Here is an 18318-nt window from a genome sequence, read left to right as displayed (position 1 = left end):
GAAAGCCACTACAATAGTCTTAAATGTGCAGAATGTAATGTTGAAGAGGCTCTTTACCCCAGCTTGCACGGACAATACGGCGGCAGAACAGTAGGCACTTAGGCTCTTGGCGTAATTTGTATAAGGCTTTACGTACCTCTTGTTTCTAGCTTTTTTTTTTCTTTTTTTTTTTTTCTTTTTTTTTTTTGGCAATCCGGCTTCTCTACCAAGTGACCCCAAGGAACAGCCAAGCTGTAAGGGCAACCCACTGAAAGTACCGCGTCATCTATCTTAGTGCACTCAATCGACTGTCAAAAACACCTGGGCTACGCTTGTTTATAAGCTCAAGAAAAAAAATGCACTTATCTTGAAAGTTTCCTTTGCCTCGTCTAATACTCTCGGTTTGTTGGCTTGGAGTAGTTTCTCCATCCAGCTTCTTCAAAATTTGTGCAAGATCAATTTTGAACCCCGTTCATCTAATCCCTTTGGATCAAGCCTCTGTTGGCACCCCAAAGCTGCTCCCTCGTCCTTAAAAAGGATTCTGATTGCAATTTCCCAGCCGTGCGCGTTGGCTTAGTCTTCCCTACTAGCCTTTAGCCACATTCCCCCTACAGGATGATTACCTCCGAAACTCTAGGCAGTAGTTGAGTGCCCCACTTTACAGGGGGTAGGCGACAAGGGTAGAATGGCCGCATGAGTATTTTGCAAAAGGAGCCGACCCCACGTAGTGTATCCGAGCAAACAAGTCCTACTTACACGAACTCACAAGATCTACCTAGAGTGCTTAATGTAATAGATTCCGAAATAACCCTACGCTAAGAGCTATTTATGTACCCCCAAACGTATCGTATCGTGTTGCGATAGGTGTGATACTCGCGCTAGGCCAAATCAGGCAAGCTCTGCGCTACTAGCTGTTGGTTTGAGCCTTGGCCCAGCCCAGCTGATCGAGACAAATTGCCACGAGAACAGGAAGTCCGCATGGGGATTAAACAACGGATGCGAAATTTTGATTAATACACCATATTCTCTCTACAAAGTGGCACGGGGCTATGGAGTCTGTTTTATTACCATGCCAGGAAGTCAAAGCCATAAGCGCTAGGTGGACGTGCCGTGTGCGAGCCCTAAATTGCGGTGCCCGAATCACGGTACGGTACGGAAGCACTGGCCTCTTTGAACGTTGACGATATGACTGTTATTAAAGAACGCCATAATAGAGACATATTCTCGATCAACGAGAGGCAACCAGCTCGGTTGCAAGGGACCAATGCGGCTGTTCGCCAGCTGTCGTTTACGACGACATCTTGAAACTGAAGGTCGAAAGTGGGGAGCTGAAAGCGGAATAGGCAGCCAGTTCCGGATCGCCCTCTAATGGTGGACCCTTTTATTAGTATGGACTTAACAGCCCCGTTGCAGATCGCCTAGCTGAGACCTTACGTGCTGCATCATGGTGCTTAATAGCTTATGTTATCAATATGTAGGTGGGGTAGCATGGAATTACCACTTGGCTTTAACAATAAAAGTCTTAAACGCGACAATCTCGATGACACCGAAAATGGTTAAGCGTCAAGAGCTCGAGGCTTCCGCCACGCTCGTCGATATCCTTCTACATGTTCACCTGGAACCCTAAACCAGAGGTCGCTATCAGTTTCTTTACTCACCCCTGATGCCCTCATACTTGCAAACTCCGACGAACCCTTTCATACACTTCTTATTTTATAAGTGGAATGAGAAAGATGAGACCGGCAAAGTCAGTGACCCGCCGCTGTAGGAATCTGGAAAAAAGTATAAGTCCCAGAATTTCCGTCCCATGGCATTACCTCACCATTCTCACTGCAGTGGAAATAATACACTGGACCATTAGTTCGATGAAGTGCCTGGCCGTAGGCTAGAAGACTGACAAACTCACCAGGGGGGATATCGTACCATTGCACATCTTCTCCGCACCCATATTCTTTAGCATTTGCAGTTGACTATAGAGCGGCCTTGCGGGGAGTCTAATATATGCGTGAACGAATCGTGGCACAAGTCTCTCTAGAAAGATCAGGCGGGTGGAGTACATCATGTTTTTTCCCCCAGATAGCGTCCAACGCGATCATCATTATCCTGTAAGGCAAAGCCACAGCGCATGCAAATGATAGCCGATTGAGAGATATCGTAATGCAATTCTAGACTCTCCAGTCGCTGCAGTTGTCTGGGAGTGATTTTTTCGGTCACTAAAGAGGCTCTGGGGGCTTGTGATGACATGGTTTTAGAATGTTGATTTGGAAAGATTCTGACGAGATGCCGCCTTCAACCCACACTTTCGAATCACCATTGACCGCTACTGGGTTGGCACGGGCCAGTGTGTTGGGAACGGCCCCGTTACCGACTAGAATACTAGAGTGGAATGTTCAATGCGTTCTAACAGACATCATCGCCAGATTAGAGTGAGAAGATAGTGGCGAGAAGATGATGTGTACACACCCTGCTTGTCGAGCCCAGAACCAAAGTCGCAATCATGGATTTCACAATATGGATCACTTTCGGGTTCATGTTCAGACGGTTTATCGCGTGCCATTACGATCGCCGTGCCAACTGGGGCATAGGCGGGTTGTGCAAGGTTAGACGTCGCAAGGTGGTCAAGGAATAGTAGGTTTGGAGGTAGAGGTATAGTTACAGCGGCTAGAGATAGAGCATACATGCAAGATAGTCTTTCCTCGATACTAATGGCTCAGTTTAGTGTCTACATGGAGGTGAAGTGAAGGTTATGATTCTCTTTGCCATGACCCCGATGGGCATCGGGGTGGACCCTACTTAGTGTATAATGGTGTATAATGCTAATCCTTTTTCCGGATTCGTGGTGGCTGGACAGTTCCCAGTGGTACCATTTCCGGCAACTTCTCCTTCAAGTTAATGCATTGGGTTTCCCGCAAACAAAGGATATGGGTATATAAACCATTGGTACTGACTTCCGCTACGAACGATATTATCTATCAAGAAAGACCTGTGGTTACTCTGCCTTTTACTCAAGATCGGCCTCTGATACTTTCATCATGCCCTTAGGCCGGCTTCCTCCGCCCCCTGGCCCGCCACCCACCTGTCCCCTGCCTCCTGTACCAAAGCGAGGCAAAGCTTCACAAACAGCACGAGTGACCAACAATACCCTGAATTATCATCAAAAAGAACATTGGAGCAGACCCTCGATAGTGGGCACGGCAGGTGCTTCAAGATAATGTTTTCAGATACTCACGAATAACGATGTTAGCGGAATCATGTTCGCACAATAGTATGTTTCTCATTCATGCTTCTCGTTCCTGTTCCATTTGATTGAACACAGTGGTGGCGCTGGCATAGGATTTCAGCCCTTCAAAGCCAATGGAACTTTAGAGTACCGCAAGAACTCACGAAATGCGACCCGACCGGTGGATCCTAGCGCTGCGCCACCCTGCAAGCTCTAGTTTGTATGTGCTTAGTATGGAGGGGGTCAACTGGACCTCTGGTCATCATTCCACTCTCGCCTTTCTCGATAACCCTGCATCGGAATGACTTCAAATTGGGCATATGGATTCATTGATATCGTTTGTATGTATGTGCAAAAGCGAGAGTGTTTTTATCCTGCTAATGACGCTATAAAGATGTGACCGCTGATTTCGAGACCGACGCCCGAGACTCGGCTGGTATCGCGAGTGGCAAGAAGGGGAGGCATTTTCTAGGTTGATAATGGATTTGACGGTCAATAACAACTATGAGGCTATTCTACTTCAAATCAAACAATTAGATCGTCAACTTTCACTTTCTTTGAGTCGTTCTTTGGTCCCAGACTACTAAATAGCCTTCGTAGTCGTTCCACCAGTTCAGTCTTCTTCCCTTTCGTTAGAAGGTTGGTAAAAGATAGCATTTTTCTGCAACTGGGGGACTTTCAGCTGTTGAAGTGTGTAAATAAGGGTATCTTTATCCCAATCTTCATCAGGATCGTAGGCAATTTCCTTGTTATCGCGTATCCATAAGCTCTTCAGACTTGACATGTATATCCGCTGCAGTCTCGCAACCTGTATAATCGATCTCTTCGACCCCTTATATGAAAAAGAGGTTATCCTGGCTTCCATTAGGCCTTATAGTAACACCAGCTTAAAGGAGCGACTTTTCTATCTTCTCTCAGTATTTTTTAACCGTTCAAAGGCACAGGCAACAATCCAAGTTGTCATGATGCTTCGGTCACTGACTGACCACTCGGTCTTTCCTTTTGCTTCCTCTTCTAGCTCATATAATATCATCTCTTCTCGTAATCACACTTTAAATGGTTTATTAATTGCAACATCAAAAATCCCGTACAACCTGCCGGCATAAGAGCCGGGGTTATTAACTGGCTTGAGATCGGTTTTTATTCCTTCCGTAAGGTGGAAAGAGGCAGCATCCGTTACTAAAATGAAGTCCTTCGTTGCTGACTTAACGGCAGATAGATCTTTCTTAATCCACTGCTGGAATAGGTTCTCGTTATTATATGCATGTTCATTGTATATCACCGTAATCCCTGGAGCGTACTGATGTCCCTCATCCTTGACAATCCTCGCATTATCGCTGTCAGATCCGTAGAATATGATTGTAGGTTTAAGCCGGCAGATTCCGTCACCGAATATGTATAAAATCAGGGTTGCCTGCCGCTTTTGCCACCCACTTCGGGCTGTCTTCACAGGGACTGTTTTGGCGCCCTGTAAGGCCCAGGTGCTTTCGGTGTCATTTGAGAAGGGAATGATCGCTCATCCAGATTGAGAACATGTTGGACAATTGTCTTCTTCTCTAGATCAATTCATTTCCGAGATTTAGGTGTGCAGTCGTGCTGTGCAGGGAGGCTGTCCCGTCAACAACGCAAGGTCGTGTTTGAGACACCGCCAATTGTAGCAGCGCGATGCACCTTCGATTATGGGTCATGTTGAAGCGCTTGAAGGGCGGGCACGACATTAGTTTCGTTATTCAACTGTGGCATGTGTCTTTGCTGAGGAATGTGGCTGCTGGTCCTGGTTTCCACTACGGAGCACGTCGATCCTCAAGTCGCAGAGACCAGCTCATCGATAGTAAAGAACTGAGCATCCTGGGATGCCACAGCCTTAGCGGCCCAGGATCATAACGCTCTAAGAACCACACACCGGTCATAGCACCACAATTTTGGAAGTGCATGCTTGTGATGCATCGGGCACCCTGAGCTTGGTCGAAGTATGTACAGAGCCACAGACCGAGACTTAGAATCCATTTCGACTGATATGGCTCTCAAGTGTCCCTTGTGCAATTTCCCAACAGCATATTAAAAGCAAATTAACGGCTCTAGCCAGTCTCGGAATTGCAGATTCAACACTCTTGCAGGGACAGCCGCGTGGTATACGAGGCGCCGGACGCGATGATTCAACGCAGGCATGTAAATGAGGGTGTTGTAATTTTAGAGCTGTACTTCCAGGTGCCGCCAGGCCGAGCACTTTGCACTTCTGTTTTCAGTTGCCTTCTCAAACACAGTCAGAATGTTCCCGCGGAGACGTAATGCTCTGCGATGATGCTTGCGCATGTCCGTATTCGTCATCCTACAGAAACATGACCCGCTTTAGCGTCGTGGCGCAAGTTGGCCCGGTTCCGGCTTGGTTCCCCCGCGCCACTGACCGATGCACTTGGCTCTGTGTAACAACAATTCAGCGCTGGGATCCGACCCACAGTGCCTTACCTCGGCCGAGCCGATCCGCCGCGGATAGTGAGCGGTAGGGAGTCGCCTCCTGAAATTCCGAGTTGCCTCCGAGAACGGCGGTGACGAGACTGCAATCTACATAAACAATCCAGATGCTTAAAAGTTCGTTTTCCTGAACCTTTTCAATTCTCTCATCCGATCTATGCTTAGGCACACACTAGCTGTGAAGAGCGCTTTTAGAGATCCCGGGTTTTGCACACACAGAGACGGTGATTGGTGGTAGGGCACACGCCCTCCCAACACGCAAAAATACAACCAAAAAGCACGTCCTCAATCTGACAACTGCCGTGGGGATATCGTACTGTTCAAGAACTCTGTGGCTGGGTGAGGCAGGCCATAGCGGCATCAATAAACATCTAGCAGAGCCAGGTGATAGTGGAGGAGGTTTATCCCGAATTTTTTATCGTCGGGGGTTCTCAGGCAATTTTTATTTTGCGGTTTGATAGTATTCGTTTTACGCCTCAATTGGCGATGCGATCCAATAGCCTCTGCCACTTTTCCCGCCATCCACGGATGACTGCTTTGCCTACTGATGCATAAAGTCAGCGATGGCGAAAGGACCCAAAAAAAAAAAAAACCAGGTTCTCGCCTCCTGTTTCTCCTGTAAAGAAACGGACGAATTGAAAGTTGGATCACGACTCACTCAACGTCTCCCGCATGCTTGCTCTACTCTTCTGATACCCAGTTGTAGTATAGTGGGTTTCACCGCTCACAAGAATTCTAGCCTCAAGCGAAAATAGACGATCAATGGGCTGCTGTTCGATCCTTGAACTTCCCCGATCTTCATTTATTGTCAGTTTCTGTAAGCCTACACGCCCTCTGCATGAACTTGCCGGCCATATCTTCCGCTTGGAAAATCCAAAGAGCTCAAGAAACCCCAAGGAGGGATTCCATCCTTGATTGCTAGTGGTTAAACGCCCCTACGCTTGCACGGGCTCTCTCATATTGCGCACTCTAATCCGCATTCCCTCTCTTCCTCATCACCCTTCAAACATCCTCTATCTTTACGCCATCCACTTCCTCTGTCTTTCCCACTCCTTGTACCCCCATTCTCATATCTGAGTAATCTCTTTCGTCCCTTTCATTTTCATTTTTATTTGTCTATTTTATCTCACCCAGCTTCCTTTCTCTCTTGCCGATCTCCCTTGTAGTAAGGGTGCCACCCATCGCAGGTACGTCGACGTCGAACGCCCACTATAACCGCCACCAATACCAAGGCAGCGGGCGCAAGTCTTATGAGTCTCTAATCACGAGCACTCCCTTCAACTTTCCTTCTCCGGTGCCCTGGACTACGACGGTGCTCTCGGCCTCACCAACCCACCTGAAGATCACGCCATGTTTTCTTCTTTCGCGCAAGAAAGGTTCTACGTTCACCCGGAAATTGACCCTGACGATGGCCTAGAAACACCCTCAAGTTCTCGAAGTGGCGACTCTTACACAGCCTCACCCACGGATCACGCAAGTTTAGAAGCCTCTAACGGCACCTCAAGGCCTGGTACTCCTGACCATTGCGAGCATACCAAGGACGATATGGCTATCTCTAACAGACCCTCGCGCCATGTTGACTATCTATCCCACAATTGGAGGGAGGAGGATATTTGGTCATCATGGCGATACATTGTGATGCGACGAGGAGATTTGCCCAACAGCGTACGATTAGAAAATGCTGCTTGGAGAACGTGGATTAAGGCCAAGGACAATCTGAAAACCATTTCCCCTGTAACACTTGACTGGTTTGTATTCCTGAAGTTTTACGTATAATACTAAATATTAATAAAGTATTATATCTTTTAATAATAGATTTAATATATATTAGGCTTAATTAATATAAAGATATTTTATTAATAGTTAATAAGTTAAGTTGAAATTTATAAAAGTATAAATAAATATAATTTATATGTTAAATAATTCTTTTAGGTATTAATAAGTTTATAAAATAAGGTATTTCTAAGATATATTTTTCTTAGATTAAATTATTCCTACTTCCTATATTCTAATATAATATATAATATAATTAGTTAATAAGTTTACTAATAAACTAGTAAACTTATAATTATAAATTTACAAAGTAGGTTATTTTATTATAAATCCCTGTTGTATTATGGGGTTTTTATAGGATATATGTAATATACCTGCTAGGATTATAATATTACCAGGGTCTTATTAAAAGCAAGCCAGCATAGTAATACGCAGGCTAATAGTAAGGTAAGCAGTAGATCGGCTTAGTGTTAGACACAAAGTCACTTAGCTACCATCTGATCTAGATGAATAATAGGAGTCTATGCTAGCAGTCAGAGGATATAACCTAGTATCCGGAAGACAAGGAGTTAATAGGAGCTAGTTAATAGTAATAAAAGTATACTTCCTTCTATAGTAGTCAGAGAGTAAAGTATTAAATATATTTCCTAAGTAATAAATAAAATAAGACCTCTTAAAATAACCTACTATGCTAAGATCTTAAGCACTAGGAGAGCGTAAGGTAAGAATAAGGTCATATTAAGAGAGCTAGTTATACTAGGTTTATTAGGAAGTATTTATAAGTCTGCAAAAAACTAACCAATTAAATATCATATACAGTCATGCTGCCGTAAGGTTATGCCTCTGTATCGAAACCGTCATGTTGCTCTATTAATTCCCTTATAAAAATGCTTAATTGAGATCTCGGTATAGGTACCATCTTTAAGAACCAGTGTATTTACTCCAAGACTACGTTGGTTGATCGGGCCTGCTTATTATGTGCTCCCATGTCCATAAGCTACGCAGCGCTCAGTCCAGGCTCAGGTTAAAGCGGCATCAACTCAGGCCGATGGGCGAAAACGGAAATAGGAGGCATCTACATTCGTGTCCTAGTTATTTTGTTCTATTTTGTTCTATTGCTCATCTAACTATAAGACGCCTCTTTTATAGAAGATGTAGAGAGCTCTCTCAAAAGAAGGTAAGCTGTACCTATCCCCTTCTAATGCCCTTGCCAAGCCCTCAACCAAATAAATAGTAAACGGGTCATGTTTATTATTACAATGAGTAAATGAAACAAGGCGCGTTTAGCATTTTGCATTTTACAATCCCATTAGCGCTATCTGAGGGAACGCAGTGCGTTGCTGTCGTACATGCTGGAACAGTATTACCATATATCCTACACAGGGGTCACAAGCATGCTAAGACTGAGCCCGTTTTTTACTCCAGCCGCAAAAGCAACCTCTGACTCTTTAAGCGCTGTTGATTTTAACCGTTTCCTCCCGAGCTTTACGTCCTCAACTGCCATGTTGGTATCGTTCTCTGTGTACCGGAGTGGTAGTGGATTGCCAAATTTGAAGCGCCGATGGGATAAGGCTCGGAGCCTCTCCTCTGCCCTCATCCCACTCTGGTGCCACTGGATCCAATACATTTGCTCATGCTCCCGTAAATATCGGTTGCCGTGAAAGCTGTGCAGGACGGTCTGACGAGAAAGCATACCGAGCGTCCGGCGATACTCGCTCTTGCTGTAAAAACGCTCAGTGAGCCAGTGAACGTCCTCAGGGGTAATGTCATCGGGTAACTCAGGAACACTATTCTGGCTCCCAGCTTCATCTGTAAACTGAGTCCACCGTCCAACCATACTTAGCATACTGATCTGGGCACGGGCCAAGGCAAGAGGATCATTGGGAGGTACAACCTCTCCATATTGTTGTTCGGGGTTCTTCGGGTCCGTCAAAACCAAAGCCGTGGCGCCGACCTCGGTAGCGACAATAGGAACACCGGCCAAAGCTGCCTCGCCAATGGCTAGCGGCAGACCTTCAGAGATGGACGAGTTCATGAACAGCCACGCGTCCTTCAAGACTTCCTTTGGGTTGCCAAATCCCGCTAGGATAACCTTGTCCGAAAGGTTGCTATCGACGATGAACTTCTCCATCTCCAGCGCGTAGGCTGGCTGGCGATCCTTTGCGCCATATATGACCAGCCGGTAGTCGGTAAAGCCAAAGCGGTTGACTATGATTTCAGCGGCCTGGGCGGCCACCTTGACGCCCTTTATCACCTGTACGTTGGACAGCATGACAACAGTGGGCTTGTCAGTGCGGATTTTATCGACAGGAGTGAAGGACTCCATGTTGCTGATACCATTGACGATTGGGTCGACCTTGCGACTAAACATGTTTCGATTACTAACGGTACCTTTGTCTGTACCAATTTCAATTTCCCACATTCTAGAATACCAAGTTAGCCAAACTAGGGTCGTCTCTGCTTGCGGGAATAATACTCACGGGTTGAAAAGTGACGCGCAGGGCGAAATCACATCGGCGTGAAAATAAGCGAGGCGTGTAGCAAGACCAACACCAGCAAGTAGCATCGACTGCACTGCAACGGGGAGCTCACATTGAGCAGGGCTGATGTTCAGGCAGGTCTCCCGCCAAAGGATGGCATGGTCCCAGATGCTAAAGTGAGCGCCACGGCGATATTTGAGTATTAAGCCAAAGAGACTGCTTATACCATGATGAGTGCTTTGGAACGCACGAGGACACTCATCAGGCACCTGAACCGCGAAAATGAAGAAGTAAGCGCGGAATATACCGAGGGCATCGCGGAAATCAGGGATACTGGCTCGCTCGATTTCGAAGCACTGGGATGGGCTGACGATATTAGGGTCGCCATACTCCTTCAGCCAAGCCGCCACCCACCCTTCCTCGAGATACGGCGATGTCCAGGTGGAAGAATAATCCTTATGTTCGTAGTACTTGTTCATGGAGAGAATAACGTTGCCGTACTTGATAAGGTCGGCGCGGGAGAGATGTTTTGTGCGAGCGCCTTTAACAAATTCCGTGAGCAGCGGCAGAAAGGTATCGATAATATCCCGTTGGACTTCGGTGTTAGCTATCTTCTCATCAACCTGAGACTCGAGGAGGTTATCAATGACGCCATGATTTGCTGTGCCACCATCAATGCCCCAGAGTGGTAACAGTTTGAGCGATTGTACATTCTTCTCAATCTGGAAACGCGGGACGCCGTAGTCGTTGGCACACTCCGCGAGGACATGGTTGCGGATTGTACTATGCCCATTAACCAGATCACGTCGGCAGTTGGAAACACCGCCAGGTGCTACTGGCCAGCAACCGATGTCATTGAATATAATTGATACCCGATCCTCTGTGTCTTTGAAACAGTCTTGAGGGCGGGCTGTAATCGGTGTAGCGTCATTGCTAAGGCCCATGGCATAGAGATCTGAAGTCTTGAGTCTAAGCAAACAGAGCTCAGACACATCTGTGTCAATATCAATAGCTGATACAATTTGATGGATGTTTTCATCCAAAGCTCGGCGCGCGTCGTCCAGGCAGCCACGGTCCCTCGCATACCAGTACTTGCGAAGTAGACGCTCCTCGCGAAGAACAAGCTCATCTATCCAGCAGGCGGTAACAGCATCGAGGGTGCCACTCTTAAGCCAGTTGTTCCACAATTCAGTGCGGATGCGCCAGGTCGGCACGCGTTTGTACATGCGCCGGTTCCAAAACGCAATCCATGAAACCGGGTTAAGAGACGAGAGAAGGTTCCGAGTCCTACCAGCATGCTGCTGCATCTGTCGGATATGATATGTCTCATGGTATATGAGTAGATTATCATTATCGAACAACACATCCTCTGGGTACTTGAGAAAGATAGACTCCTGGGGAAACACCTCAGGAGCTTTGGCCAGGGCTGTCCTGAGGCCATTACCGTCATCCAAAAAAGTCGTGATGATTGGATCACGGCGATGTAGGTGCTCGTAGATGCTTGTAAATATTTTGCCGTCAACCTTCCTGATAATGCGTCCCACCTTCTGAGACGGAACCCAGCTGTAGTCCTCAGGGTCAACAGGCGTTCCCCAGAACACAGAAAACATATTATCGGAATCTGAGTTGGCAAGGGTGAAATCGGCTCGTAAAACGTCGCAACTGTCCTTCATGCCTGACTTGTAGTGGAAGTGGAAAGCAAACACTATGTCTTGATGTTTGAGAGTTCCACGTACTACCCTCCCATGCTCGTCATAGTAGCCAACGCTGCAAAAGTCCTTTTCAGAAACCATTTTGGCGAGTGGCCAACGAGAACAAGCATTATCATCATACTCGTACGTGGAAACAGCACCACCTTTATCCTCTCTGACCTTGAGGCGGACTTTATCGTCGTAGGTGTCAATGGAAAGCGGTGAATCATCAGCTGGTGGCTCTTGAAGTGTCCCGGAATATACTCTCAGCGTCATTGTTCCGTTGTCATTGATCGAGGCAAATCCAGTGATAGCGTTCCGGTGCATCTCGACGATGATAGAATTGTTCTGGATTTTGCGTCGTGCGCCTTTCTGGGCAATACGCATGAGGCCCACAAGCGAGGGTCGATGATAAATCAATACACAATAAAGCCACATGTTCTTCATGGCCCGGCAAATGTTCCAGATGAAAAGGATGATCCGAATGGCGCTATCTTTCAATGGTGCATTTCTGAGACAATAAGCAAGCTCTCGCTCTATGTTGGAGCCCCCACCGGAGATGATAGCAACCCATTTTACAAAGAGCAGTGGGATTGCCAGCAGTACGTTCCAGAACCTCTGGAGCACTCCCGAGGGCTCTGGTTTACCAATGAGATTGATAGGCCTCAACTCGGCTGGACCTTCCGGTACAGCCCCAAGCCCCTGATTGGGTGAGATGGGAATTTGGCCTAGTCTTTCTCGGCACTTCTGAAACACCTGAAGAGTGAGGTTGATGTGAAAGTCCGATGTCTCCAGGTCGACTCCACACGCTAATGCCCACTGCATCATCTCAGGGGACACAGCCACATCCTCGCCAGAAATGCGATGAACAATGGCTTCACGAACAACCTGAGGGGTCCTCTCCCACTCACAGTTGACGTCGACGTCCAGGCAGAGGTGTCTCATCAACTCTGTCTCTGTCTTGAGGACTAGTCGTGTCGTACGTTGTACATCTCCCAGGGCAAGTTCCAGATCGATGCGCTTTGATAAAATCCCCGTCTTGTGAAGCAAGTGCTCAGCTTGGATCGCTTTAGCATGGGAGACTTTCAGCTGCGAACGTGCTACGTGGTACAGTAGACATTCGCCAATGACTGCCACCAGGAAACTCTGCCAGGCGGGACTAACAAGCTCAGCTTCCCCTATTAAACCAATCGTCACCTCAAGGACGTTGTCTTCTTCCAGGCTAAAGGAGGTGACATCTGACAACCTTGCTCGTACAAAATCCTCACGATGGGCAATTTTGACGATGATTGATTGTGTCAACCACATTTCTAAAATGGTTTGAAGAAACTCAAGAGACCAAGTGGCAGCGGTGGCAATTTCACGCTGGGCTTCAAGGCTGTGGTGCAATAGCTCCAAGACCTTGTCGGAAGTGACATTCCCGTCATTGTGCCGGACTGTTGAGCCACTCAAAGCTTTCAGCGTCGTAGCACTCTGAGTCTTCGAATCTGGAGATGCTTCCGCCCCAAGCCTGCGCTGAAAAATTACACTAAACTCATCTCGACGAGTGCTGCTAGTGGGTTCCGAGCGTGGGGCTGCCATCCAATCCTTCCAGATCCAAAGGGACGTTCCAACGGCACCGCAAACCGAAGCTATGTTTTGCGCGATAACGTCGGTATACAGAGACTGCGCCGTGGCGGGAACAATATGTAAGATGCAGCCAGCGATGAACCCGATAGCTGCAGAGGAAAGAATGATGGTAATATGGACGTTGACGTTTGTGGTGAAGCATCTGTTGAACTGAAATATGATGGCACATGTGTACCCCAAGACATACATGTAGTAAATAATAGTCGTCTCCAAGGTATCAACGAAGATGTAGAGCATCAAAGTGGCCATGCCAAAGGTAACAAAGAGTTTGGCCATGATGTCGGTCAGAGCTTTGAAAATGCAGACACGGCGATAAGCCTCAGCCCTAGCCGCAAGTTCCTGAGCATGCTCCAAATCACGCAGTTTCTCTTTAGATATGTTATCTTTCAACGCCCAGTACTCATGTAGCGTCGAGTCCAACAACATGGCGCCAACGCAAAAGTACACGATGCAGAGACACAGGCCATAACGGGATCTAGGATCGGTGTAAATGCTGGGATATGGGCCTCCTGCGCTCCACACCATCATCAACCAACGATCCATGAGAGCAACCAAGAACAACCCGAGATTCTGTCCAATGTCGAAGCGGGCGAGACGGAACATGATAAAGAGGTTGTGATCTTTGAGACCTCGCGATAGCTGACGTTGCTGGTTGGTTGACTCGGCGATCAAAGTAAACCACGCAGTACTGAAGGTATCAGGGCGGTTCCCTGTGGGCATTGTCTTCTTCAACAGCCAGTCGATGTACGGCATTCCTTCTGTCACACGAGACACCAGGGGATCGACCAAGACACCCGAGGCTCGAGCTTCCCTGGTTCGCCTCTGGTGAGAAACAAGAGCGAGGGTGAATGCTTCCTGTGCCATAGCAGCCTCGTCTTTCTTCTCACCCTTCTCCTCGTCATCACGGAACTCTGGGACTCCCTGAGCTTGATACCACTTAACGATATCATTGTGTGTAAACTTTGGGATGCGGTCCATCCAGCTGATCCACTCGTGGCAAAGTCGTCTAAATCTATATAATGCCACGAACAGAAAGGTATACATGACAGGAAGGTAGATTACCATATCATAGCCGTTGACAAAGGTAGAGATGATGGGCGAAATCAGCAGTATCGGCATGGCCTTCAAAAGAATATTGCGACCAGATCCGATTGGGCTCTCGTGTTGATGCATGGCACTCATAACACCCAAGAGGTTAAAGTAGGTGGTAATGCAAACAAGAAATGCCACGAAAACGAAGCCAATGGCGACTGAGAACCGGAGGGAAAAAAGAATAAGACCAGCAAAGCCGACGACCAGAGTAAGGATGAAGCCGCCAGAGAGTCTTTGGACATGAAAGTATACCATATTCTCGTAGGCATAGTGTGCGGCATAGTAGTTTCCCGTACTGCCAACCCAGCCCGTGACCCCAGCTGTTAACAGAAGTGAGAGGAGCAACGCATAACCAGCAGCCTCGAGATGTTCCGGGTCCATGAACGCCGTCATAAACAAACCTCGCCCAACGAAGGTAAGCAGGATGATATCCACAATAGCCGGGACGCAGAAGATGGACATGGCACCAGCTTCGGCAAATCGCTTTCTCCAGAGCTGAACGGTCTCATGGCGTGTGAGCTTGTCGGCGGTAGATGCAGAATCATTGCTAGGCTTAGGAGCAGGGGTCGCGTCGGTATTGGAATACATGGTCATAATTTCGTTACCGGTGCGGTCCTCTGAAGTTGGAGGGGAACTTTCCAGAAAGGTGCGGTACTTGTTGTAGACAATATTGCCAAGGTCACGAGGGAGCAGACCAAAGTACACCTCACATTGCGAGCCAAGGGCCCAGAGCTCACAGAAAACGGCGGCTTGGTCGGGCTGTGAGACAAATAGTGGGCAGCGATCTGTCGATTCGATGTAGACATCTTCAAAAGCAGCTCTTCTGAAAATGCAGAAGAAAATGAGAGCGAACAGCTCCGCATTAATATCCACATAACTGCAGTCGTTGGATGGATTGGATGGATCATAGGCTGACAAGAGAACAGAGGTCAGTGAACGGAGTATTTTCCGCTCGCCAAAGAAAAGAGCATCTTCAACAGTTTCGTTGGTGAGATCATGGAGAGTCACCAGGTTGTCCAAAGATGGCAGCTCTGTTGCACCCTGGCGCACGTAATGCTCCAACCTCATACGAAGGATTTCTTTCATGCTTGAAGAGCCATCCAGCACTCTTTGGGCACATATTTGTTTCCACGATGCTTTGGAGGTCTCGTCGATCAGGATAGAATGGCAGAGGTTCTTCATACCATCTCCAATCGGATGACTGAGGCGAGAGACGCGCAACTTTTGAACCAGGCCAAGGATTTCTGCGTATGTCGCTCTCTCTATCGCAGTGTGGATACTCATTGGAACGCTCGAGCCGCCGTTGGGTTTGCCAGCTCGCTCCAGCTCTAATTCTTGCTCGAATCGCTGCTCCCGGGGAGTTCCTTGATGCGCTAGCCAGGTGTGAAGAACGGCAGCAGCATCATTGGGAGCTTTCTGTGAGATGTATATATCAATACATTGCTCCTGGGCTTCATTGCGCTCATGAGAAACACCCCAAAAGTGAGCATCGCCGTCTGCAATGCCAAATCCAGTATCCAGACCCTTATAAATGCGGACTTGGCGAGATTTGGCCAATGAAACGAGGTCGTGAACGGCACTGTCGCATCTTTCACGCTTGGCTAGAGTTGACCAAGTCTTCAGCAATATCTCCTCTTCGTTTCCTTCGACGGCATGCAGCATGTTCAGCTTTCTGAGATGGACTTGAGTCTCCACAATGGCCCAATAATGTTGTGCCCTGGGCTCTGAGGTCACTGGAAAGCATCCCAGGGCTGACAATTTCTTGCCATCGTGGGAGGAATCCCAAAAGCTTGCCCGAGGGGGTGCGCGATGGACGTACTCGGGTGAGGAGTAAAGTTGGACCGTTTGAGTACGTATCAACTCGAGTTCGGGAGCCAATTTATTGTGTTTCAAAAGCTCCGAAGCACGAATAATCAATGTATCCAAGTCTTCCAAAGGCAAATGTGCGATTTTGCTATTAGACGATCCGTTGGGAATCCAAACCTTCCTGGCCTCAGATGTCCAAGACTTTTGAAGCTGCCCATGGTATTAGCTATGTCATTCTTAACCTGAGAAAGGGTTGGACCTTCATACCTCAACAATTTCTGGTCGACGCAGGTACTCAAAACCACTGAGCGTCTGAGTTGCGCAGCTGTTTGTGGCCTTCAGCAACACACTCGCATCCTTTGGTCCATGCTCAATCACTGCGCCAAAGTGTTCAGCCAGCTTTGCTGCCCGACGAACTACGGATGGATGGGGTTTTTGGTCCCATTTGTCAAGGAAGCCAAGGAAAAAATCAGCTCTCTGTTCCCGCTCCGTGCCGACTCTGGCCACAATCTGACGGAGTCGCTTCGCCTTGAAATAGTCGCGACGCTCCCCGTTTGGAAGGATGCACGCATTCAAAATTATCAATCCCGAAGCGTGTATAAGACTAATGGAATCCAGCGCTTCGGAATCATGTTGGCATGAGAGAAGCACGGGAATATTCAAAGAATAAAGTCGTTCCAAAAAATAATTTACCTGTCCGGGCTTCTTGGGAATAGAGCATTGAAGCGCAAATCCGGCCAGCTCATTGCGAAGATGAATGTTTAGGAGAAGATCGATCGTTTCTTCGATGTGTGAGTCTTCGAGAGCGTCCGGACCAAAAGTATCAATGTCAATATTCGCTAGACTCATCTTGTAGGCAACGTGTTCCACGGTGCACATGGATGAGTGTGAGTCGCCAGGCTCACCTCTGACACCTCCCCCCATATAGAGGGGCAGCACCACCAGATCGTATTCCCGATATGAGCCATTGGACGACTGGACATCGAGTTCTGATAAGAAGGTGAATGATTTGTTAGAACGGAACATCTGTAACGCTGGCCTGCAGTCATCTCTCGAGCCATCTGTCTTGACAATTTTCTCCTTTGAGGTCCTGAAAGCGGTTAGCCAGCACCGATAGATAACACTTAGCGCACCTTTGACTTACCACAGTGACTTAAGACCATCCTTCAACAGAAACGTGATGATGTAATAGGTGAAGTAGAATAAGACAGGGATTAAGAAGGAGCTGAGAGCAAGTGAGATGTTCACCAACTGGAACGTATGGACGTATCTCTGATTTTCCGGAAGGATGCTGTTGCAGTACACTTTAAACCTAGAGTTACTGCAGTCATCAAAGGTAGGATTCCATGACCCAGGCTGAATGAAGGAAGCCATTTCGGAACAAAGAAAAGGAAGCAAAACGAAGGGATGAGGAATCAGCTCCTACAGACAGAGAGACTGGAGCAATGAAAGCAAAGTTTCACTGGCGTTAGCATATGACTGGAAACCGCAATTAATGTCAAGGAAACAATGTGCTTAAATGAATGTGTTTCTAGAAATATCCATGAAACAGGTGGGAAACAACCGAGCTGAGAAAAAAGAATGCATGTCAACATTTAATACCGGATGTATGGGGCGAAAAGGATATTACACCTTGAGAACAAAATTGAGCGCGGAGAAACAAAATTTCTTAGCCATCGTAACGCAATGCTACACTGCTAAGCCATTCCGATTATTACTTTAGGCCAGCGGTTTCACAGACATAGGTATGCGCATCTTTTCGGACAAAATCGTCCGCTCATTTCGGGGAAAACCTAAATAGCAAGTATTGAGGCCTCAACGTCCCCATTATTGTAGCAGGAACAGAGCTCGGAGATTAAGTGTTTCTGTGGCTGGGAGAGAACCATCAGTAGTCAGTTTCAACGTGACGCTAAAACTATGGGCAGGCTAAACCACAACAACAGCACTCTACATAGCCCCTCCCCCCGGCTAGTTGCCCAGACATGCACAGACCATGCATATACAGGTCCTGGTTTTGCCGTCTGAACTGCAGCAACTAGCGGCGATCCAAGCACAGACGAATCTGGAATCGTGGGATGTTACATCCAACGATAGAATAGTATAGTACATTACACACACAGACCCGTGAAAATTGCCGCATGGGCATACGGACAGACGCAATTCCATCCTCATGGTA

General features: G+C 47.4%; 3 protein-coding genes across 3 annotated transcripts; 1 reads left to right on the top strand and 2 right to left on the bottom strand.

Moving 5' to 3' along the window:
* Nucleotides 1–2192: 2192 nt before the first annotated feature.
* BKA55DRAFT_540803 (uncharacterized protein) lies at nt 2193–2659 on the bottom strand (the record flags this gene model as incomplete). Its single annotated transcript, XM_046190300.1, has 2 exons — nt 2193–2347; nt 2443–2659. The coding sequence occupies 2 exons, from the start codon at nt 2657–2659 to the stop codon at nt 2193–2195; spliced, it is 372 nt and encodes a 123-aa protein (XP_046048129.1).
* Nucleotides 2660–6918: 4259 nt separating this feature from the next.
* Nucleotides 6919–7502, top strand: BKA55DRAFT_572209 (uncharacterized protein). The gene has a single exon (XM_046193132.1). It carries the CDS (start codon nt 7022–7024, stop codon nt 7445–7447), a length of 426 nt encoding a protein of 141 aa, XP_046048128.1. The 5' UTR covers nt 6919–7021; the 3' UTR covers nt 7448–7502.
* Nucleotides 7503–8819: 1317 nt separating this feature from the next.
* BKA55DRAFT_514610 (uncharacterized protein) lies at nt 8820–17516 on the bottom strand (the record flags this gene model as incomplete). The annotated part of the gene is made up of 4 exons (XM_046187978.1): nt 8820–9867; nt 9925–16352; nt 16410–17232; nt 17287–17516. 4 exons carry the CDS (start codon nt 17514–17516, stop codon nt 8820–8822), a joined length of 8529 nt encoding a protein of 2842 aa, XP_046048127.1.
* Nucleotides 17517–18318: the final 802 nt, after the last annotated feature.

The sequence above is a fragment of the Fusarium redolens genome, assembly GCF_020744475.1.
Source record: "Fusarium redolens strain MPI-CAGE-AT-0023 chromosome Unknown BKA55scaffold_10, whole genome shotgun sequence".
Taxonomy (NCBI): domain Eukaryota; kingdom Fungi; phylum Ascomycota; class Sordariomycetes; order Hypocreales; family Nectriaceae; genus Fusarium; species Fusarium redolens.
This window is presented reverse-complemented; position numbering and strand designations above follow the sequence as displayed.

What these genes read in the sequence shown, in the direction of transcription:
- BKA55DRAFT_572209 (XM_046193132.1), top strand. Translation starts at nt 7,022, where the DNA reads ATGTTTTCTTCTTTCGCGCAAGAAAGGTTCTACGTTCACCCGGAAATT.